This window comes from Panulirus ornatus, chromosome 11, assembly GCF_036320965.1.
Source record: "Panulirus ornatus isolate Po-2019 chromosome 11, ASM3632096v1, whole genome shotgun sequence".
Lineage (NCBI taxonomy): Eukaryota > Metazoa > Arthropoda > Malacostraca > Decapoda > Palinuridae > Panulirus > Panulirus ornatus.
In genome coordinates this window covers 34185198-34210493 of record NC_092234.1, presented here as the reverse complement: position 1 = coordinate 34210493, position 25296 = coordinate 34185198, and the positions used below count along the sequence as shown (strand labels likewise).

General features: G+C 42.2%; 1 protein-coding gene across 3 annotated transcripts in view; it reads right to left on the bottom strand.

Moving 5' to 3' along the window:
• Positions 1–25296, bottom strand: part of Rme-8 (receptor mediated endocytosis 8) — a 554100-nt gene that overhangs the window by 323838 nt on the left and 204966 nt on the right. For all 3 annotated transcript variants that reach the window (XM_071666770.1, XM_071666772.1, XM_071666771.1), the window contains exon 13: positions 13344–13541. In XM_071666770.1, the coding sequence (XP_071522871.1) occupies positions 13344–13541 (198 nt within the window). The remainder of the gene's footprint in view (positions 1–13343; positions 13542–25296) is intronic.

Here is a 25296-nt window from a genome sequence, read left to right as displayed (position 1 = left end):
TCCCTCCCCTTTTAGTCGCCTTCTACGATATGCAGGGAATACGTGGGAAGTATTCTTTCTCTCCTATCCCCAGGGATAGATAGATTCATATCCAATATATCCCATCTGACAGTAATGAGCTTGTAAATAATGGCTTTTGTGATCCAAAATGCTGAATTCCCACTGATACCTTACTTTTTATACACATATATATATGCATGAGAAGAAAGATCAAGAGAGGCAAGTGTTTTGGGAGCAGCTGAATGAGTGTGTTAGTGGTTTTGATGCACGAGACCGGGTTATAGTGATGGGTGATTTGAATGCAAAGGTGAGTAATGTGGCAGTTGAGGGAATAATTGGTATACATGGGGTGTTCAGTGTTGTAAATGGAAATGGTGAAGAGCTTGTAGATTTATGTGCTGAAAAAGGACTGATGATTGGGAATACCTGGTTTAAAAAGCGAGATATACATAAGTATACTTATGTAAGTAGGAGAGATGGCCAGAGAGCGTTATTGGATTACGTGTTAATTGACAGGCGTGCGAAAGAGAGACTTTTGGATGTTAATGTGCTGAGAGGTGCAACTGGAGGGATGTCTGATCATTATCTTGTGGAGGCTAAGGTGAAGATTTGTATGGGTTTTCAGAAAAGAAGAGTGAATGTTGGGGTGAAGAGGGTGGTGAGAGTAAGTGAGCTTGAGAAGGAGACCTGTGTGAGGAAGTACCAGGAGGGACTGAGTACAGAATGGAAAAAGGTGAGAACAATGGAAGTAAGGGGAGTGGGGGAGGAATGGGATGTATTTAGGGAATCAGTGATGGATTGCGCAAAAGATGCTTGTGGCATGAGAAGAGTGGGAGGTGGGTTCATTAGAAAGGGTAGTGAGTGGTGGGATGAAGAAGTAAGAGTATTAGTGAAAGAGAAGAGAGAGGCATTTGGACGATTTTTGCAGGGAAAAAATGCAATTGAGTGGGAGATGTATAAAAGAAAGAGACAGGAGGTCAAGAGAAAGGTGCAAGAGGTGAAAAAAAAGGCAAATGAGAGTTGGGGTGAGAGAGTATCATTAAATTTTAGGGAGAATAAAAAGATGTTCTGGAAGGAGGTAAATAAAGTGCGTAAGACAAGGGAGCAAATGGGAACTTCAGTGAAGGGCGCAAATGGGGAGGTGATAACAAGTAGTGGTGATGTGAGAAGGAGATGGAGTGAGTATTTCGAAGGTTTGTTGAATGTGTTTGATGATAGAGTGGCAGATATAGGGTGTTTTGGTCGAGGTGGTGTGCAAAGTGAGAGGGTTAAGGAAAATGATTTGGTAAACAGAGAAGAAGTAGTGAAAGCTTTGCGGAAGATGAAAGCCGGCAAGGCAGCAGGTTTGGATGGTATTGCAGTGGAATTTATTAAAAAAGGGGGTGACTGTATTGTTGACTGGTTGGTAAGGTTATTTAATGTATGTATGACTCATGGTGAGGTGCCTGAGGATTGGCGGAATGCGTGCATAGTGCCATTGTACAAAGGCAAAGGGGATAAGAGTGAGTGCTCAAATTACAGAGGTATAAGTTTGTTGAGTATTCCTGGTAAATTATATGGGAGGGTATTGATTGAGAGGGTGAAGGCATGTACAGAGCATCAGATTGGGGAAGAGCAGTGTGGTTTCAGAAGTGGTAGAGGATGTGTGGATCAGGTGTTTGCTTTGAAGAATGTATGTGAGAAATACTTAGAAAAGCAAATGGATTTGTATGTAGCAGTTATGGATCTGGAGAAGGCATATGATAGAGTTGATAGAGATGCTCTGTGGAAGGTATTAAGAATATATGGTGTGGGAGGAAAGTTGTTAGAAGCAGTGAAAAGTTTTTATCGAGGATGTAAGGCATATGTACATGTAGGAAGAGAGGAAAGTGATTGGTTCTCAGTGAATGTAGGTTTGCGGCAGGGGTGTGTGATGTCTCCATGGTTGTTTAATTTGTTTATGGATGGGGTTGTTAGGGAGGTAAATGCAAGAGTTTTGGAAAGAGGGGCAAGTATGAAGTCTGTTGGGGATGAGAGAGCTTGGGAAGTGAGTCAGTTGTTGTTCGCTGATGACACAGCGCTGGTGGGTGATTCATGTGTGAAACTGCAGAAGCTGGTGACTGAGTTTGGTAAAGTGTGTGGAAGAAGAAAGTTAAGAGTAAATGTGAATAAGAGCAAGGTTATTAGGTACAGTAGGGTTGAGGGTCAATTCAATTGGGAGGTGAGTTTGAATGGAGAAAAACTGGAGGAAGTGAAGTGTTTTAGATATCTGGGAGTGGATCTGGCAGCGGATGGAACCATGGAAGCGGAAGTGGATCATAGGGTGGGGGAGGGGGCGAAAATTCTGGGGGCCTTGAAGAAAGTGTGGAAGTCGAGAACATTATCTCGGAAAGCAAAAATGGGTATGTTTGAAGGAATAGTGGTTCCAACAATGTTGTATGGATGCGAGGCGTGGGCTATGAATAGAGTTGTGCGCAGGAGGATGGATGTGCTGGAAATGAGATGTTTGAGGACAATGTGTGGTGTGAGGTGGTTTGATCGAGTGAGTAACGTAAGGGTAAGAGAGATGTGTGGAAATAAAAAGAGCGTGGTTGAGAGAGCAGAAGAGGGTGTTTTGAAGTGGTTTGGGCACATGGAGAGGATGAGTGAGGAAAGATTGACCAAGAGGATATATGTGTCGGAGGTGGAGGGAACAAGGAGAAGAGGGAGACCAAATTGGAGGTGGAAAGATGGAGTGAAAAAGATTTTGTGTGATCGGGGCCTGAACATGCAGGAGGGTGAAAGGAGGGCAAGGAACAGAGTGAATTGGAGCGATGTGGTATACCGGGGCTGACGTGCTGTCAGTGGATTGAATCAAGGCATGTGAAGCGTCTGGGGTAAACCATGGAAAGCTGTGTAGGTATGTATATTTGCGTGTGTGGACGTATGTATATACATGTGTATGGGGGGGGGGGTTGGGCCATTTCTTTCGTCTGTTTCCTTGCCCTACCTCGCAAACGCGGGAGACAGCGACAAAGTATAAAAAAAAAAAAAAAAAAAAAATATATATGTACATATATATGAGAGAATGAGTGAGGAAAGATTGACCAAGAGGATATATGTGTCGGAGGTGGAGGGAACGAGGAGAAGTGGGAGACCAAATTGGAGGTGGAAAGATGGAGTGAAAAAGATTTTGAGTGATCGGGGCCTGAACATGCAGGAGGGTGAAAAGCGGGCAAGGAATAGAGTGAATTGGATCGATGTGGTATACCGGGGTTGACGTGCTGTCAGTGGATTGAATCAGGGCATATGAAGCGTCTGGGGTAAACCATGGAAAGTTGTGTGGGGCCTGGATGTGGAAAGGGAGCTGTGGGTTCGGGCATTATTGCGTGACAGCTGGAGACTGAGTGTGAACGAATTGGGATTTTGTTGTCTTTTCCTAGTGCTACCTCACACACATGAGGGGGGAAGGGGATGGTATTCCATGTGTGACGAGGTGGCGATGGGAATGAATAGGGGCAGGCAGTGTGAATTGTGTGCATGGGTATATATGTATGTGTCTGTGTGTGTATATATATGTGTACATTGAGATGTATAGGTATGTATATTTGTGTGTGTGGGCGTGTGTGTGTGTGTGTACATTGTGTATGGGGGTGGGTTGTGCCATTTCTTTCGTCTGTTTCCTTGCGCTACCTCGCAAACGCGGAAGACAGCGACAAAGCAAAATAAATAAAATAAAATATGATACGGATATTCGATGTATGTATGGATCATGGTGAGGTGCCTGAGGATTGGCAGAAAGTATGCACAGAGCCATTGTACAAAGTCAAAGGAGAAAAAGGTGAGTGTTTAAATTACAGAGGCATAAGTTTGATGAGTTTTTCAGAAGAGAGAATGTTGGGGTGAAGAGGAGAGTGATGAGAGTAAGTGAGCTTTGGAAGGAGACTTGTGTGAGGAAGTACCAGGAGAGACTGAGAGCAGAATGGAAAAAGGTGAGAGCAAAGGATATAAGGGGAAGTGGGGGAGGAATGGGATGTATCTAAGGAATCAGTGATGGCCTGCAATAAAGATGCTTGTGGCATGAGAAAGGTGGGAGGTAAGAAGATTTGAAAGAGTAGTGAGTGGTGGGATGAAGAAGTACGATTGTTACTGAAAGAGAAGAGAGAGGCATTTGGATGATTTTTGCAGGGGAATAGTGCAAATGACTGGGAGATGTATGAAAAAATGAGACAACAGGTCAAGAGAAAGGTGCAAGAGGTGAAAAAGAGGGCAAAAGAGAGATGGGGAGAGAGAGTATCATTAAAATCTAGTGAGAATAAAAAGATGGGGTTGTTAGGGAGGTGAATGCAAGAGTTTTGGAGAGAGGGGCAAGTATGCAGTCTGTTGTGGATGAAAGAGCTTGGGAATTGAGTCAGTTTGTGTCTAAGAAGAAAGTTGAGAGTAAATGTGAATAAGAGCAAGGTTATTAGGTACAGTAAGGTTGAGAGACAAGTCAATTGAGAGGTAAGTTTGAATGGAGAAAAAATGGAGGAAGTGAAGTGTTTTAGATATCTGGGAGTGGATTTGGCAGTGGATAGAATCATGGATGCAGAAGAGAGTCATAGAGTGGGGGAGGGGGCGAAAGTTCTGGGAGCATTGAAAAATGTGTGGAAGTCGAGAACGTTACTTGGAAAGCAAAAATGGGTATGTTTGAAGGAATAGTGGTTCCGACAATGTTATATGGTTGTGAGGCGTGGGTATAGATAGAGTTGTGTGGAGGAAGGTGGATATGTTGGAAATGAGATGCTTGAGGAAAATATGTGGTGTGAGGTGGTTTGATCGAGTAAGTAATGAAAGGGTGAGAGAGATGTGTGGTAATAAAAAGAGTGTGGTTGAAAGAGCAGAAGAGGGTGTTTTGAAATGGTTTGGTCACATGGAGAGAATGAGTCAGAAAAGATTGACAAAGATAGATAGAGTTGTGTGGAGGAAGGTGGATATGTTGGAAATGAGATGTTTGAGGAAAATATGTGGTGTGAGGTGGTTTGATCGAGTAAGTAATGAAAGGGTAGGAGAGATGTGTGGTAATAAAAAGAGTGTGGTTGAAAGAGCAGAAGAGGGTGTTTTGAAATGGTTTGGTCACATGGAGAGAATGAGTCAGAAAAGATTGACAAAGAGAATATATGTGTCAGAGGTGGAGGGAACGAAAAGTGGGAGACAAAATTGGAGGTGGGAAGATGGAGTGAAAAGGATTTTGAGGCCTGAACATGCAGGAGGGTGAAAAGGGTGCAAGGAATAGAGTGAATTGGAACGATGTGGTATACCGGGGTTGATGTGCTGTCAATGGATTGAACCAGGGCATGTGAAGCATCTGGGGTAAACCATGGAAAGTTCTGGGGGACCTGAATGTGGAAAGGGAGCTGTGGTTTTGGTGCATTATACATGACAGCTAGAGACTGAGTGTGAAAGAATGTGGCCCTTGCTGTCTTTTCCTAGTGCTACCTTGCGCACATGCAGGGGGAGGGGGTTGTCATTTCATGTGTGACGGGGTGTCAACAGGAAAGAATAAGGGCAGACAGTATGAATTATGTACATGTGTATATATGTATATGTCTGTGTGTGTATATATATGTATACGTTGAGATGTAAAGGTATGTATATGTGCGTGTGTGGACGTGTATGTATATACATGTGTATGTGGGTGGGTTGGGCCCTTCTTTCGTCTGTTTCCTTGCGCTACTTCACTAACGCAGGAGACTGCAACAAAGTATAATAATAATAATAAAAAAAAAGATGTTTTGGAAGGAAGTAAAAAAGAGCGTTAGACAAGAGAATAAATGAGAACATCGGTGAAGGGGCAAATGGGGAGGTAATAACAAGTAGTAGTGAAGTGAGAGGGAGATAGAGTGAGTATTTTGAAGGTTTGTTGAATGTGTTTGATGATAAAGTGGCAGATATAGGGTGTTTTGGTTGAGGTGGTGTGCGAAGTGGGAGGGTCAGGGAGAATGATTTGGTAAACAGAGAAGAGGTAGTGAAAGCTTTGTGGAAAATGAAAGCTGACAAGGCAGTGGGTTTCGATGGTATGGCTGTGGAATTTATTAAAAAAGGGAGCAACTGTGTTGCTGACTGGGTGGTGAGGATATTCAATGTATGTATCGATCATGGTGAAGTGCCTGGGGATTGGCAGAATGCATGCATAGTGCCACTGAACAAAGGCAAAGGGGATATAAGTTTGTTGAGTATTCCTAGGAAATTATATGGGAAGGTATTGATTGAGAGGGTGAAGGCATGTACAGAGCATCAGATTGAGTAAGAGCAGTGTGGTTTCAGAAGTGGTAGAGGATATGTGGATCAGGTGTTTGCTTTGAAGAATGTATGTGAGAAATACTTAGAAAAACAGATGGATTTCTATATAGCATTTATGGATCAGGAGAAGGCATATGATATGATAGATATGATAGAGATGCTCTGTGGAAGGTGTTAAGAGTAAATGGTGCAGAAGGTGAGTTGCTGAAAGCAGTGAAAAGTTTTTATTGAGGATATAAGGCATGTGTACGAGGAGGAAGAGAAGAAAGTGAGTGGTTCCCAGTGAATGTCGGTTTGCGGCAAGGATGCGTGATGTCTCCGTGGTTGTTTAATCTGTTTATGGATGGGGTTGTTAGGGAGGTGAATTCAAGAGTTTTGGAAAGAGGGGCAAGTATGCAGTATGTTGTAGATGAAAGGGCTTGCGAAGTGAGTCAGTTGTTGTTCGCTGATGATACAGCACTGGTGGCTGATTTGGGTGAGAAACTGCAAAAGTTGGTGACTGAGTTTGATAAAGTGTGTGAAAGAAGAAAGCTGAGAGTAAATGTGAATAAGAGCAAGGTTATTAGGTTCAATAGGGTTGAGGGACAAGTCAATTGGGAGGTGAGTTTGAATGGAGAAAAACTGGAGGATGGGAAGTGTTTTATATATCTCGAAGTGGATTTGACAGCAGATGGAACCATGAAAGTGAAAGTGAGTCACAGGGTTGGGGAGGAGGGCGAAGGTTCTGGGAGCCTTGAAAAATGTGTGGAAGGCAAGGACATTATCTCGGAGAGCAAAAATGGGTATGTTTGAAGCAATAGTGGTTCCAACAATGTTATATGGTTGTGAGGCATGGGCTATGGACAGGATTGTGCGGAGGAGGGTGGATGTGTTGGAAATGAGATGTTTGAGGACAATATGTGGTGTGAGGTGGTTTGATCGAGTAAGTAATAAAAGGGTGAGAGAGATGTGTGATAATAAAAAGAGTGTGGTTGAGATAGCAGAAGAGGGTGTATTGAAATAGTTTGGTCACATGGAGAGAATGAGTGAGGAAAGATTAACAAAGAGGATATATGCGTCAGAGGTGGAGGGAACAAGAAGTGGGAGATGAAATTGGAGGTGGAAGGATGGAGTGAAAAAGATTTTGAGCAGTCGGGGCCTGAAAATACAGGAGGGTGAGAGACATGCAAGGAATAGTAGAGTGAATTGGAATGATGTGGTATACTGGATCGGCCACATTCGTTCACACTCAGTCTCTAGCTGTCATGTATAATGCACCGAAACCACAGCTCCCTTTCCACATACAGGTCCCACAGAGCTTTCCATGGTTTAACTCAGATGCTTCACACGCCATGGTTCAATCCACTGACAACACGTCGACCCTGGTATACCACCTCGTTCCAATTCACTCTATTCCTTGTACGCCTTTCACCCTCCTGCATGTTCAGGCCCCGATCACTCAAAATCTTTTTCACTCCATCTTTCCACCTCCAATTTGGTCTCCCATGTCTCATTAACTCCACCTCTGACACATATATCCTCTTTGTCAATCTTTCTTCACTCATTCTCTCCATGTGGCCAAACCATTTCAAAACACCCTCTTCTGCTCTCTCAACCACACTCTTTTTATTACCACACATCTCTCTTACCCTTTCATTACTTACTCGATCAAACCACCTCACACCACATATATTTGTAGAGCTTTTCAGAAAAGAAGAGAGAACGTTGGGGTGAAAAGAGTGGTGAGAGTAAGTGACCTTGGGAAGGAGACTTGTGTGAGGAAGTACCAGGAGAGACTGAGTACAGAATGGAAAAAGGTGAGAACAAAGGACGTAAGGGGAATGGGGGAGGAATGGGATGTATTTCGGGAAGCAGTGATGGCTTGCGCAAAAGATACTTGTAGCATGAGAAGCATGGGAGATGGGCAGATTAGAAGGGTAGTGAGTGGTGGGATGAAGAAGTAAGATTATTAGTGAAAGAGAAGAGAGAGGCATTTGGACGATTTTTGTGGGGGAAATAATGCAAATAACCGGGAGATGTATAAAAGAAAGAAGCAGGAGGTCAAGAGAAAGGTGCAAGAGGTGAAAAAGAGGGCAAATGAGAGTTGGGGTGAAAGAGTACCATTAAATTTTAGGGATAATAAAAAGATGTTTTGGAAGGAGGTAAATAAAGTACATAAGACAAGGGAACAAATGGGAACTTCAGTGAAGGGGGTTAATGGGGCGGTGATAACAAGTAGTGTTGATGTGAGAAGGAGATGGAGTGAGTCTTTTGAAAGTTTGTTGAATGTGTTTGATGATAGAGTGGCAAATATAGGGTGTTTTGGTCGAGGTGGTGTGCAAAGTGAGAGGGTTAGGGAGAATGATTTGGTAAACAGAGAGGAGGTAGAAAAAGCTTTGCGGAAGATGACAGCCGTTAAGGCAGCGGGTTTGGATGGTATTGCAGTGGAATTTATTATAAAAGGGGGTAACTGTATTGTTGACTGGTTGGTAAGGTTATTTAATGTATGTATGACTCATGGTGAGGTGCCTGAGGATTGGCGAAATGCTTGCATAGTGCCACTGTACAAAGGCAAAGGGGATAAAATGAATGCTCAAATTACAGTGGTATAAGTTTGTTGAGTATTCCTAGGAAATTATATGGGAGGGTATTGATTGAGAGGGTGAAGGCATGTACAGAGCATCAGATTGGGGAAAAGCAGTGTGGTTTCAGAAGTGGTAGAGGATATGTAGATCAGGTGTTTGCTTTGAAGAATGTATTGTCAGAAATACTTAGAAGAGCAAATGGATTTGTATGTAGCATCTATGGATCTGGAGAAGGCATATGATAGAGTTGACAGAGATGCTCTGTGAAAGGTATTAAGAATATATGGTGTGGGAGGCAAGTTGTTAGAAACAGTGAAAAGTTTTTATCGAGGATGTAAGGCATGTATACATGTAACAAGAGAGAAAAGTGAATGGTTCTCAGTAAATGTTGGTTTGCGGCAGGGGTGCGTGATGTCTCCATGGTTGTTTAACTTGTTTATGGATGGGATTGTTAGGAAGGTGAATGCAAGAGTTTTGGAAAGAGGGGCAAGTATGCAGTCTGTTGTGGATGAGAGAGCTTGGGAAGTGAGTCAGTTGTTGTTTGCTGATGATACAGCGCTTGTGGCTGATTTGGGTGAGAAACTGCAGAAGCTGGTGAATGAGTTTCGTAAAGTGTGTGAAAAAAGAAAGCTGAGAGTAAATGTGAATAAGAGCAACGTTATTAGGCACAGTAGGGTTGAGGGACAAGTCAACTGGGAGGTAAGTTTGAATGGAGAAAAACTGGAGGAAGTGAAGTGTTTTAAATATCTGGGAGTGGATTTGGCAGCAGATGGAACCATGGAAGCGGAAGTAAGTCATAGGGTGTGGGAGGGGGCGAAAGTTCTGGGAGCATTGAAAAATGTGTGGAAGTGGAGAACATTATCTTGGAAAGCAAAAATGGGTATGTTTGAAGGAATAGTGGTTCCAACAATGTTATTTGGTTGCAAGGTGTGGGCTATAGATAAGAGTTGTGCGCAGGAGGGTGGATGTGCTGGAAATGAGATGCTTGAGGATAATATGTGGTGTGAGGTGGTTTGATCGAGTAAGTAATGAAAGGGTAAGAGAGATATGTGGTAATAAAAAGAGTGTGGTTGAGAGAGCAGAAGAGGGTGTTTTGAAATGGTTTGGTCACATGGAAAGAATGAGTGAGGAAAGATTGACAAAGAGGAGATATGTGTCAGAGGTGGAGGGAACGAGGAGAAGTGGGAAACCAAATTGGAGGTGGAAATATGGGGTGAAAAAGATTTTGAGTGATCCGGGCCTAAACATGCAGGAGGGTGAAAGGCATGCAAGGAATAGAGTGAATTGGAACGCTGTGGTATACCAGGGTCGATGTGCTGTCAATGGATTGAACCAGGGCGTGTGAAGCGTCTGGGGTAAACCATGGAAAGTTTTGTGGGGCCTGGATGTGGAAAGGGATCTGTGGTTTCGGTGCATTATTACATGACAGCTAGAGACTGAGTGTGAACGAATGTGGCCTTAGTTGTCTTTTCTTAGCTCTACCCCATGCACATGTGGTGGGAGGGGGTTGTCATTTCATGTGTGGTGGGGTGGTGACGGGAATGAATACGGACAGGCAGTATGAATTATGTACATGTGTATATATGTATATGTCTGTGTGTGTATATATATATGTATACGTTGAAAAGTATAGGTATGTATATGTGCGTGTGTGGACATGCATGTATATACATGTGTATGTGGGTGGGTTGGGCCATTCTTTCGTCTGTTTACTTACGCTACCTCGCTGAAATGGGAGACAGCGATGAAGTATAATAAAATAGAATATATATATTTGTTCATTTATTTATTTATTTTGCTTTGTCGCTGTCTCCCGCATTAGCGAGATAGCGCAAGGAAACAGACGAAAGAAGTGGCCCAACCAACCCACTTACACATGCATATACATACACGTCCACACACGCAAATATACATACCTATACATCTCAACGTATACAGATATATACACACACAGACATATACATATACACACATGTACATAATTCATACTGTCTGCCCTTATTCATTCCCATCGCCACCCCGCCACACATGAAATAACAACCTCCTCCCCCGAAATGTGCGCGAGGCAGTGCCAGGAAACAGATGAAGAGAGAATGGCCCATTTACTCACATACACACATATGTACACAAATGCCCACACATGCACATATACATACATATACATATCAACATACACATACACAGCCATATACACATGTACACATCTATACTTGCTTGCCTTAATCCATTCCTGGTGATAACCCATCCCACAGGAAACAGCATCACTACCCTCTGCTTCAGTGAGGTAGCACCAAGAAAACAGACAAAAAAGGCCACATTCGTTCTATAACTGTCATGTGTAATGCACCGAAACCACAGCTCCTTATCCACATTCAGGTCCCAAATACCTTTCCATGGTTTTTTCCATGCTCTACCCCAGATGCTTCACATGCCCTGGTTCCGTCCACTGACAGCAGGTTGACCCCAATATACCACATTGTTCCAATTCACTCTATACCTTGGACGCCTTTCACCCTCTTGTATGTTTAGGCCCTGATCACTTAAAATCTTTTTCACTCCATCCTTCCACCTCCAACTAGGTCTGCCGCTTCTCCTTGTTCCCTCCACCTTTGACACCTTTGTCAGTCTTCCCTCATTCATTCTCCCCATATGTCCAAACCATTTCAACACACCCTCTTCTGCTCTCTCAACGACACTCTTTTAATTTCCACACATCTCTCTTACCTTTTCATTACTTACTCAATTAAACCACCTCACACCACACATTGTCCTCAAACATTTCATTTCCAACACATCCAACCTCATCTGTATAATTCTATCTGTAGCCCATGCCTCCCAACCATAGAATATTGTTGGAACTACTATTCCTTCAAACATACCCATTTCTTCTCTCCGAGATAACGTTCTCTCCTTCCACACATTCTTCACTGCTCCCAGAACCTTCACCCCTACCCCACCCTGTGACTTACTTCCACTTCCATAGTTCCATTCGCTGCTAAGTCCACTCCCAGATATCTAAAACACTTCACTTCCTCCAGTTTTTCTCCAATCAAAATCACATCCTAACTAACTTGTCCCCCAACCCTAACAACCTAACAACTTTTACTCATTCAAATTCACTCTCAACTTTCTCCTTTCACATATTTTTCCAAACTCAGTCACCAACTTCTGTAATTTCACACTCAAATCAGCCACCAGAGCTGTATCATCAACGAACAACAAGTGACTCACTTCCCAAGCCCTCTCATCCCCAACAGACTGCATACTCGCCCCTCTCTCCACAACTCTGGCATATGCCTCTCTAACCACCCCATCCATAAACATATTAAACAACCATGGGAACAAGACACACCCCTACTGCAGACTGACATTCACTCAGAACCAATCCCTCTCCTCTCTTCCTACTCATACAAATGCCTTACATTCTTGGTAAAAACTTTTCACTGCTTCTAGCAACTTACCTCCCACACCACATATTCTTAAGACCTTCCAGAAAGCATCTCTATTAACCCTATCATATTTCTTCTTCAGATCCATAAATGCTACAAACAAATCCATACATTCCTCTAAGTATTTCTCACACACATTCTTCAAAGCAAAGACCTGATCCCATACATCCTCTAACACTTCTGAAACCACATGTGTAAACATACATATACATACAGAGGTACATTTTCATCCTTGTTCACTCTCAACCATTCCAAACACCACCCTGCCCCACAGGAAACATCAAAAATGCATGAAAGAAAAGAAACATATGATACATATAAATTCTTTTCTTTCCCCACACCTGACCACTGCCCCCTGCATCAGCGAGGTAGTGTCAGGAAACAGATGAAGAAAGGCCACATCTGCTCAAATCTATGCTCAAGCTGTAATGTATAATGCATCAAAACCATAACTCCCTAAACACATCCATGCCCTAGAGACCTTTCCATGGTTCACTCCGGACATTTCATTTGCATGGCTCAATCCATGCTGACCCCAGTATACTACATCGTTCCAATTCATTCTATTCTGTGAATGTGTTTCACACTTCAGCATGTTCAGGCCCTGACTGCTCAAACTCTTTTTTTTTTGTAAATTCAATGACCAACCCATGAAATTACATTTTTGTAGTCCCAGTTTGTAAAAATCTTCTTTTAAACTATTTTCTAATTTTCTAATTGTACATCCATCACTGATCAAGACCTGCAAAGAAATTTTATATGAATTTTTCAGAAAAACTTATTGAGATTTTTGGACCCCTCTGTAGAGTCACCATATCCTAGTATATAATTAAAAAATCACACACTTTATGGACATACTCTAGCAGAGAGTGGGAGGGGAGCCTAAGACAGGTGAGAGGATAGCAAATAGGAATATACTGAGTGCCAAGACGGATAACTATACATGTGAAAAGAACATGTAGTGATGAAAGAACTGAAAAAAAGCTTAGAGACTAATAAGAAAACATATCAAATACCGATGGGTTTTACACATCTGTGCATTCTATGCAATTTGATCCCTAAGATATCATAAAATATATTCTCAACTTACATCCATGTGCCTTTCTACTAAATGTTCTACTTTCTTTACTGAGCTCTTGTATGCTCTGTCTAGAGTCTCTAACACTTGATTCCGTTTATTCCTTTCCTCATCTTCTGCCATTTTCAAATTGTCACGGGTGTTCAAGCGGTCTATATCGTCAAGAGGGACTGTCTCCTTACTTTCAAGAAATGCCAAAAGACCTGGAGGCTGAAATGCAGATGTTACAAGACAACTTAAATAAAAAATTTTGATGCAGTTTCATAAGGCTCAAATACAAATTCACCTATATGCTGATCAATTGTGTCAAGTACTATTTTCTTAAAATGGTAATTACTTCATTCTTTTCCTAAGTTTGCCTTATCCACCTTAGCAAGGCGCAGCAGGAGCTGAGTCACTCAGGAATGCTCTATCAGTTTACTCTGCTGTATGTTATCAAAAAAAAATTTTCTTAATTTATATGAACTACAGCAAAATTTCTAAAACAAGAAGAAAAAAACTGCTGCAAACAAAAATTGTAAATTCATTAATATGAGTTATATTTACATTTCTAAGTCTTCTTTTTTTCCATACTTATTTGCTACTTCCCAAAGCAAGATAGAACCAAGAACTTATGTAAAAATAGCCTCATTTGCTCACAAGCCTCTCCAAATGTCATGCTTAATGGGCCAAAACTACAACTCATTATCAATGGCTAAGCCTCACAGACCAATTCCATAGTTTCCCGTGGCCATATCATGCCTTGGTTCAAGTCATAGACAGCATCCCTCCTTAGCCATATAATACAATGTATTGATTTCCTTTATCCCATGAATGCCTCTCACTCTCCTGAATGTTCAAGCTCTGTCATCTATATGCGTCTTTCATTCCACTCTTCTTTTCACTTATCAATCTTCCCCTTCCCAACTTCTGCCATGCAGAGTCTCTTTACCAGTCCTTATTCATTCATCCTCTCCTTATGTCCAAACAATTTCAACAAACCTGGTTATTTCTCTAAATCAGGCTGTGCTTACTACCAAACCTCCCTTTTCCAATGTTATTCCCTACACAATCAACCCTTTTAACAAAACATGAATACATTTAATTTCCAATATATCCATCCTCTTATATTCTTTTGCATCTACGGCCCATAACTCGCATTCATGCAATAATGTCATCACTATTATACTATCAATAATAAACATATCAGCGCTATCAGACAACCGCCTGTCCTTCCATACACTCTTCAATGCACACATCTTTGCCCCATCAATAATCCTACAACCCACTTCAACACCCATGCTTCCTTCCATTGTCGTGTCCACCCCAAGGTACCTAACACACTCCACTTCCTGTAGGTTCTCTCTCATCAAACTCATACTCAAATCATCCTGTCTTGTCATCATGCGAAACCTCACAGTCCTATTTTCATTCCCATTAATTCTGAACTTCCTCCTTTCACATACTCTCCTAGATCTTGACACCAGCTTCTGGAGGTTCTCTCCAGAGTCTGCCAGTGGAGATGTGTCATCCTTACATGGCAACTGATTTATCTCCATAGCTCCCCCATCCCCAGCATACTGTGGATCCACCACTTTCTCCAACAGCCTCATACTCACTTGCTTACACCATGCAGTGCATAAACAAAGTAAACAACCATAGTGATACCCAACACCTATAATGCAGATACACCTTCACTAAGATCCTTCCATCTTCCTTCCCCTTACTTGCATAAAAGCGTCACTCCCCTGATGTAAATTCTTCAGCGCCTCTAGTAGCTTTTCTTAGCCCTTTCCAAAAGGCATCTCTGTCAACCCTATCATACACATTTTCCAAGTCCATGAATGTTACATACAAAACCCCTTCTTTCCCCATGTATTTCTCACATGAATATTACAAAGTACACAAGTGGTCCACACATCCTCTACTGCTCCTGAGGCCACATTTCTCTTCCTTCTGTGTATGCCCCCAGTCTCTCAGTCAGCACTCCTGCAATTCCCTTGCCAGACAAGTTAAGCAGACATATGTTTGTAATCCAAGTATTCACATTTGTCCCTCTTGCTTTCATGCCATGGCACTATACAATGATGTCACAATATTTCACTAAGAGCCAGAACATCGAAGTTTCTTTCCTCAAACATACTACCGATCTCTCCTTTCTTCTCATCTTGGTTACATCCACACACATTTCGACACCCCAATCTGAGCCTTCGAGGAGGATGAGCAATCCCCGTTTGACTCTTTCTGTTTCATATTTTTTTTTTTTTTTTTTATACTTTGTCGCTGTCTCCCGCGTTTGCGAGGTAGCGCAAGGAAACAGACGAAAGAAATGGCCCAACCCCCCCCCCCATACACATGTACATACACACGTCCACACACGCAAATATACATACCTACACAGCTTTCCATGGTTTACCCCAGACGCTTCACATGCCTTGCTTCAATCCACTGACAGCACGTCAACCCCTGTATACCACATGACTCCAATTCACTCTATTTCTTGCCCTCCTTTCACCCTCCTGCATGTTCAGGCCCCGATCACACAAAATCTTTTTCACTCCATCTTTCCACCTCCAATTTGGTCTCCCTCTTCTCCTCGTTCCCTCCACCTCCGACACATATATCCTCTTGGTCAATCTCTCCTCACTCATTCTCTCCATGTGCCCAAACCATTTCAAAACACCCTCTTCTGCTCTCTCAACCACGCTCTTTTTATTTCCACACATCTCTCTTACCCTTACGTTACTTACTCGATCAAACCACCTCACACCACACATTGTCCTCAAACATCTCATTTCCAGCACATCCATCCTCCTGCGCACATCTCTATCCATAGCCCACGCCTCGCAACCATACAACATTGTTGGAACCACTATTCCCTCAAACATACCCATTTTTGCTTTCCGAGATAATGTTCTCGACTTCCACACATTTTTCAAGGCTCCCAAAATTTTCGCCCCCTCCCCCACCCTATGATCCACTTCCGCTTCCATGGTTCCATCCGCTGACAGATCCACTCCCAGATATCTAAAACACTTCACTTCCTCCAGTTTTTCTCCATTCAAACTCACCTCCCAATTGACTTGACCCTCACCCCTACTGTACCTAATAACCTTGCTCTTATTCACATTTACTCTCAACTTTCTTCTTCCACACACTTTACCAAACTCAGTCACCAGCTTCTGCAGTTTCTCACATGAATCAGCCACCAGCGCTGTATCATCAGCGAACAACAACTGACTCACTTCCCAAGCTCTCTCATCCCCAACAGACTTCATACTTGCCCCTCTTTCCAGGACTCTTGCATTTACCTCCCTTACAACCCCATCCATAAACAAATTAAACAACCACGGAGACATCACACACCCCTGCCGCAAACCTACATTCACTGAGAACCAATCACTTTCCTCTCTTCCTACACGTACACATGCCTTACATCCTCGATAAAAACTTTTCACTGCTTCTAACAACTTGCCTCCCACACCATATATTCTTAATACCTTCCACAGAGCATCTCTATCAACTCTATCATATGCCTTCTCCAGATCCATAAATGCTACATACAAATCCATTTGCTTTTCTAAGTATTTCTCACATACATTCTTCAAAGCAAACACCTGATCCACACATCCTCTACCACTTCTGAAACCACACTGCTCTTCCCCAATCTGATGCTCTGTACATGCCTTCACCCTCTCAATCAATACCCTCCCATATAATTTACCAGGAATACTCAACAAACTTATACCTCTGTAATTTGAGCACTCACTCTTATCCCCTTTGCCTTTGTACAATGGCACTATGCACGCATTCCGCCAATCCTCAGGCACCTCACCATGAGTCATACATACATTAAATAACCTTACCAACCAGTCAACAATACAGTCACCCCCTTTCTTAATAAATTCCACTGCAATACCATCCAAACCTGCTGCCTTGCCGGCTTTCATCTTCCGCAAAGCTTTTACTACCTCTTCTCTGTTTACCAAATCATTTTCCCTAACCCTCTCACTTTGCACACCACCTCGACCAAAACACCCTATATCTGCCACTCTGTCATCAGACACATTCAACAAACCTTCAAAATACTCATTCCATCTCCTTCTCACATCACCGCTACTTGTTATCACCTCCCCATTTACGCCCTTCACTGAAGTTCCAATTTGCTCCCTTGTCTTACGCACCCTATTTACCTCCTTCCAGAACATCTTTTTATTCTCCCTAAAATTTACTGATAGTCTCTCACCCCAACTCTCATTTGCCCTTTTTCTCACCTCTTGCACCTTTCTCTTAACCTCCTGTCTCTTTCTTTTATACTTCTCCCACTCAATTGCATTTTTTCCCTGCAAAAATCGTCCAAATGCCTCTCTCTTCTCTTTCACTAATACTCTTACTTCTTCATCCCACCACTCACTACCCTTTCTAAACAGCCCACCTCCCACTCTTCTCATGCCACAAGCATCTTTTGCGCAATCCATCACTGATTCCCTAAATACATCCCATTCCTCCCCCACTCCCCTTACTTCCATTGTTCTCACCTTTTTCCATTCTGTACACAGTCTCTCCTGGTACTTCCCCACACAGGTCTCCTTCCCAAGCTCACTTACTCTCACCACCTTCTTCACCCCAACATTCACTCCTCTTTTCTGAAAACCCATACTAATCTTCACCTTAGCCTCCACAAGATAATGATCAGACATCCCTCCAGTTACACCTCTCAGCACATTAACATCCAAAAGTCTCTCTTTCGCACGCCTGTCAATTAACACGTAATCCAATAACGCTCTCTGGCCATCTCTCCTACTTACATAAGTATACTTATGTATATCTCGCTTTTTAAACCAGGTATTCCCAATCATCAGTCCTTTTTCAGCACATAAATCTACAAGCTCTTCACCATTTCCATTTACAACACTGAACACCCCATGCATACCAATTATTCCCTCAACTGCCACATTACTCACCTTTGCATTCAAATCACCCATCATATATTTTTCTTTATAACATCTTTTCTTACTAAGCCCACTCATTCTCATAAAAAACATTATTTTTCAAGTATTAAAAATCAGTTGGCACAGCAAACTGCATATTCAGTTTCTATAATAAGGGTGAAATGGGTTAAGATGATCTCAGTGATAGGGAGACAGATCTGGCAAGAGCACGAGTGCAAAATAACTGTTTTTTCCTGGATTGGCAAAGAGTCTTCTTTTTTCTATTCCAAACTTGTTCTACTAGCTCATATGAGCACAACTTAGGTGATTTGAGTGGCATACACTATCTATTCTCATATTTTTGGCTAACATTTTCCATATTTCAGAGTTTTGTCCTCCCTATCTCCTTTAGTTATTTTCACTTCTCATTAATTATTTTTTCACTTGTAATTTTCTTTTCTTTCATGCCTGACTGCCATTTCCCACATTTATGAGGCAGCACCAGGAGCAGATGAAGAAAAGCCGCATTCATTCATATCCATTCTCTAACTGTCATGTGTATTGCACTGAAATCACAGTTCCCTATCCATAACCTAGCCCCACAGATCTTTCCATGGTTTATCCCAGCCACTTTATATGCCTTAGTTCAGTCCACTAATGGCATGTTGACCCCTGTATACCACATCATTCTAATTCATTCTATCCTGTGCATGCCTTTCACCCTACTGCATGTTCAGGCCCTGATCACTCAAAATCTTTTTCACTCCATTCTTCCATCTCCAATTTGGTCTCCCCTTCTCCTTATTCCCTCTACTTCTGACACATATATCCTCTTTGTCAACCTTTCCTCTCTTATTCTCTCCATACATCAAAACCATTTCAGCATACCCAAATCAGCTCTCTCAACCAAAATCTTTTTATTACCACGTCTCTCACTTCCACTTCCATGGTTCCCTTTGCTGTAAAGTCCACTTCCAGATATCTAAAACACTCACTTCCTCCAATATTTCTCCATTCAAAGTCACACCCTAACTAATCTGTCCCTCAACCTTGCTAAACATAATAACCTCACTTTTATTCACATTTACTTTTAACTTACACCTTTCACACACTCTTCCAAACTTGTCATCAAATTCTGCACTTTCTCACTTGAATCAGCTACCCATGTTGTTTCATCAGCAAACACCAAACTCCCTTCCTAAGTGCTCTCATCTCTTACAGGCTTGTATTTACATCCCTCGCCAATCCATGGTGACATCACACACCCCTGCCACAGACCAACCTTCACTTGGCATCACTTACTCTCCTCTCTTCCTACTCATACACATGCCTTATACCCTTGAAAAAATTTCTCTGCTGCTAGCAGCTTTCATCCCACACCATATACTCTCAAGACCTTCTACAGTGCATCTTTATCAACCCTAACAAATGCTTTCTCCTGATCTATAAATGCCACATACAAATACTTCTGTTTTTCAAAAGTATTTCTCACACATATTCTTTAAAGCAAAGACCTGATCCACACATTCTCTCTCAACTTTGACACTACACTGTTCCTTCTCATTCTGATGTTCTGTGCATGCCTTCACCCTCTCAATCACTTCTCTCCCATACAACTTACCAGGTACTACTCAACAAACGTACAACTCTTCAGTTTGAACACTCACCTTCATTCCCCTTGCCTCTGTCCAATGGCATTATGCATGCATTCTGCCAATCCTCAGGTACCTCACCAAGTTCAATAAATACAATGAAAATCCTTACTAACCAATTGACAACACCTCTTCTTCCTTCACAAACCACTCTCCATGACTCTCACCAAAACCAAAACACTATACATTTGCCATCCTATCATCAAACATATTCACAAGTCCACCAAATACTTACTCCATCTACTCACTTCATCATTAGCTGTTACTACTTTCCCATTTCTAAATATGTAGTTGATTATCATCTTATGTTATACATGAATCTTCTAAAGGGAAAAATGCAATATACTCTCCATCTTATTGATTATATGTTGAATGTTCTGAAATGACGGTAAGCAAGTGCCAGGTAAAAATTCCATCTCCTCTCACTATTTTCTCTTACATTTTTGTAAATATGCAGACAATCATTAACTTCAGCATTAGATTTGAACCTATGAAAGAGTACTGTATAATCAATATACAAACAATACAATTTACCATATCAAAGGTAGACAAAATATATCACAATAACTCAGTGTATGCCAAATACATTGCCAAATTTGTGTTCAAACAAGTCAATAGACCAGTGTTTGTTATGAAATAGGAAAAAGCTTCATATCCTATGAAGGAAAAAAAAACCAATAATTTTGCCCTTGCACTCTCATCCCACTGGTCTCCCAAACACTGAGAACATCTTAAATACCAAGAGAGCAAAGTGAAAAAAATCTTTCTTATCAGATCAAATAACGTAAATGTGTTTGTTAAATGTGTTTGATGATAGAGTGGCAGATATAGGGTGTTTTGGTCGAGGTGGTGTGCAAAGTGAGAGGGTTAGGGAAAATGATTTGGTAAACAGAGAAGAGGTAGTAAAAGCTTTGCGGAAGATGAAAGCCGGCAAGGCAGCAGGTTTGGATGGTATTGCAGTGGAATTTATCAAAAAAGGGGGTGACTGTATTACTGACTGGTTGGTAAGGTTGTTTAATGTATGTATGACTCATAGTGAGGTGCCTGAGGATTGGCAGAATGCATGCATAGTGCCATTGCACAAAGGCAAAGGGGATAAGAGTGAGTGCTCAAATTTCAGAGGCATTTGGACGATTTTTGCAGGGAAAAAATGCAATTGAGTGGGAGATGTATAAAAGAAAGAGACAGGAGGTCAAGAGAAAGGTGCAAGAGGTGAAAAAAAGGGCAAATGAGAGTTGGGGTGAGAGAGTATCATTAAATTTTAGGGAGAATAAAAAGATGTTCTGGAAGGAGGTAAATAATGTGCGTAAGACAAGGGAGCAAATGGGAACTTCAGTGAAGGGCGCAAATGGGGAGGTGATAACAAGTAGTGGTGATGTGAGAAGATGGAGTGAGTATTTTGAAGGTTTGTTGAATGTGTTTGATCATAGAGTGGCAGATATAGGGTGTTTTGGTCGAGGTGGTGTGCAAAGTGAGAGGGTTAGGGAAAATGATTTGGTAAACAGAGAAGAGGTAGTGAAAGCTTTGCGGAAGATGAAAGCCGGCAAGGCAGCAGGTTTGGATGGTATTGCAGTGGAATTTATCAAAAAAGGGGGTGACTGTATTGTTGAGTGGTTGGTAAGGTTATTTAATGTATGTATGACTCATGGTGAGGTGCCTGAGGATTGGCGGAATGCGTGCATAGTGCCATTGTACAAAGGCAAAGGGGATAAGAGTGAGTGCTCAAATTACAGAGGTATAAGTTTGTTGAGTATTCCTGGTAAATCATATGGGAGGGTGTTGATTGAGAGGGTGAAGGCATGTACAGAGCATCAGATTGGGGAAGAGCAGTATGGTTTCAGAAGTGGTAGAGGATGTGTGGATCAGGTGTTTGCTTTGAAGAATGTATGTGAGAAATACTTAGAAAAGCAAATGGATTTGTATGTAGCATTTATGGATCTGGAGAAGGCATATGATAGAGTTGATAGAGATGCTCTGTGGAAGGTATTAAGAATATATGGTGTGGGAGGAAAGTTGTTAGAAGCAGTGAAAAGTTTTCATCGAGGATGTAAGGCATGTGTACGTGTAGGAAGAGAGGAAAGTGATTGGTTCTCAGTGGATGTAGGTTTGCGGCAGGGGTGTGTGATGTCTCCATGGTTGTTTAATTTGTTTATGGATGGGGTTGTTAGGGAGGTAAATGCAAGAGTTTTGGAAAGAGGGGCAAGTATGAAGTCTGTTGGGGATGAGAGAGCTTGGGAAGTGAGTCAGTTGTTGTTCGCTGATGATACAGCGCTGGTGGCTGATTCATGTGAGAAACTGCAGAAGCTGGTGACTGAGTTTGGTAAAGTGTGTGGAAGAAGAAAGTTAAGAGTAAATGTGAATAAGAGCAAGGTTATTAGGTACAGTAGGGTTGAGGGTCAAATCAATTGGGAGGTGAGTTTGAATGGAGAAAAACTGGAGGAAGTGAAGTGTTTTAGATATCTGGGAGTGGATCTGGCAGCGGATGGAAACATGGAAGCGGAAGTGGATCATAGGGTGGGGGAGGGGGCGAAAATTCTGGGGGCCTTGAAGAATGTGTGGAAGTCGAGAACATTATCTCGGAAAGCAAAAATGGGTATGTTTGAAGGAATAGTGGTTCCAACAATGTTGTATGGTTGCGAGGCGTGGGCTATGGATAGAGTTGTGCGCAGGAGGATGGATGTGCTAGAAATGAGATGTTTGAGGACAATGTGTGGTGTGAGGTGGTTTGATCGAGTGAGTAACGTAAGGGTAAGAGAGATGTGTGGAAATAAAAAGAGCGTGGTTGAGAGAGCAGAAGAGGGTGTTTTGAAGTGGTTTGGGCACATGGAGAGAATGAGTGAGGAAAGATTGACCAAGAGGATATATGTGTCGGAGGTGGAGGGAACGAGGAGAAGAGGGAGACCAAATTGGAGGTGGAAAGATGGAGTGAAAAAGATTTTGTGTGATCGGGGCCTGAATATGCAGGAGGGTGAAAGGAGGGCAAGGAATAGAGTGAATTGGAGCGATGTGGTATACCGGGGTTGACGTGCTGTCAGTGGATTGAATCAAGGCATGTGAAGCGTCTGGGGTAAACCATGGAAAGCTGTGTAGGTATGTATATTTGCGTGTGTGGATGTATGTATATACATGTGTATGGGGGGGGGGGTTGGGCCATTTCTTTCGTCTGTTTCCTTGCGCTACCTCGCAAACGCGGGAGACAGCGACAAAGTATAATAAAATAAAATAAAAAGTTTGTTGAGTATTCCTGGTAAATTATATGGGAGGATATTGATTGAGAGGGTGAAGGCATGTACAGAGCATCAGATTGGGGAAGAGCAGTGTGGTTTCAGAAGTGGTAGAGGATGTGTGGATCAGGTGTTTGCTTTGAAGAATGTATGTGAGAAATACTTAGAAAAGCAAATGGATTTGTATGTAGCATTTATGGATCTGGAGAAGGCATATGATAGAGTTGATAGAGATGCTCTGTGGAAGGTATTAAGAATATATGGTGTGGGAGGCAAGTTGTTAGAAGCAGTGAAAAGTTTTTATCGAGGATGTAAGGCATGTGTACGTGTAGGAAGAGAGGAAAGTGATTGGTTCTCAGTGAATGTAGGTTTGCGGCAGGGGTGTGTGATGTCTCCATGGTTGTTTAATTTGTTTATGGATGGGGTTGTTAGGGAGGTGAATGCAAGAGTTTTGGAAAGAGGGGCAAGTATGAAGTCTGTTGGGGATGAGAGAGCTTGGGAAGTGAGTCAGTTGTTGTTCGCTGATGATACAGCGCTGGTGGCTCATTCATGTGAGAAACTGCAGAAGCTGGTGACTGAGTTTGGTAAAGTGTGTGAAAGAAGAAAGTTAAGAGTAAATGTGAATAAGAGCAAGGTTATTAGGTACAATAGGGTTGAGGGTCAAGTCAATTGGGAGGTAAGTTTGAATGGAGAAAAACTGGAGGAAGTAAAGTGTTTTAGATATCTGGGAGTGGATCTGGCAGCGGATGGAACCATGGAAGCGGAAGTGGATCATAGGGTGGGGGAGGGGGCGAAAATTCTGGGAGCCTTGAAGAATGTGTGGAAGTCGAGAACATTATCTCGGAAAGCAAAAATGGGTATGTTTGAAGGAATAGTGGTTCCAACAATGTTGTATGGTTGCGAGGCATGGGCTATGGATAGAGTTGTGCACAGGAGGATGGATGTGCTGGAAATGAGATGTTTGAGGACAATGTGTGATGTGAGGTGGCTTGATCGAGTAAGTAACGTAAGGGTAAGAGAGATGTGTGGACATAAAAAGAGCGTGGTTGAGAGAGCAGAAGAGGGTGTTTTGAAATGGTTTGGGCACACGGAGAGAATGAGTGAGGAAAGATTGACCAAGAGGATATATGTGTCGAAGGTGGAGGGAACGAGGAGAAGTGGGAGACCAAATTGAAGGTGGAAAGATGGAGTGAAATCATTTTCCCTAACCCTCTCACTTTGCACACCACCTCGACCAAAACACCCTATATCTGCCACTCTATCATCAAACACATTCAACAAACCTTCAAAATACTCACTCCATCTCCTTCTCACATCACCAATAATTGTTATCACCTCCCCATTTGCGCCCTTCACTGAAGTTCCCATTTGCTCCCTTGTCTTACGCACTTTATTTACATCCTTCTAGTACATCTTTTTATTCTCCCTAAAATTTAATGATACTCTCTCACCCCAACTCTCAATTGCCCTCTTTTTCACCTCTTGCACCTTTCTCTTGACCTCCTGTCTCTTTCTTTTATACATCTCCCACTCAATTGCATTTTTCCCTGCAAAAATCGTCCAAATGCCTCTCTCTTCTCTTTCACTAATAATCTTACTTCTTCATCCCACCACTCACTACCCTTTCTAATCAACCCACCTCCCACTCTTCTCATGCCACAAGCATCTTTTGTGCAATCCATCACTGATTCCCTAAATACATCCCATTCCTCCCCCACTCCCCTTACTTCCATTGTTCTCACCTTTTTCCATTCTGTACTCAGTCTCTCCTGGTACTTCCTCACACAAGTCTCCTTCCCAAGCTCGCTTACTCTCACCACCCTCTTCACCCCACCATTCACTCTTCTTTTCTGAAAACCCATACAAATCTTCACCTTAGCCTCCACAAGATAATGATCAGACATCCCTCCAGTTGCACCTCTCAGCACATTAACATCCAAAAGTCTCTCTTTCGCGCGCCTGTCAATTAACACGTAATCCAATAACTCTCTCTGGCCATCTCTCCTACTTACATACGTATACTTATGTATATCTTGCTTTTTAAACCAGGTATTCCCAATCACCAGTCTTTTTCAGCACATAAATCTACAAGCTCTTCACCATTTTCATTTACAACACTGAACACCCCATGCATACCAATTATTCCCTCAACTGCCACATTACTCACCTTTGCATTCAA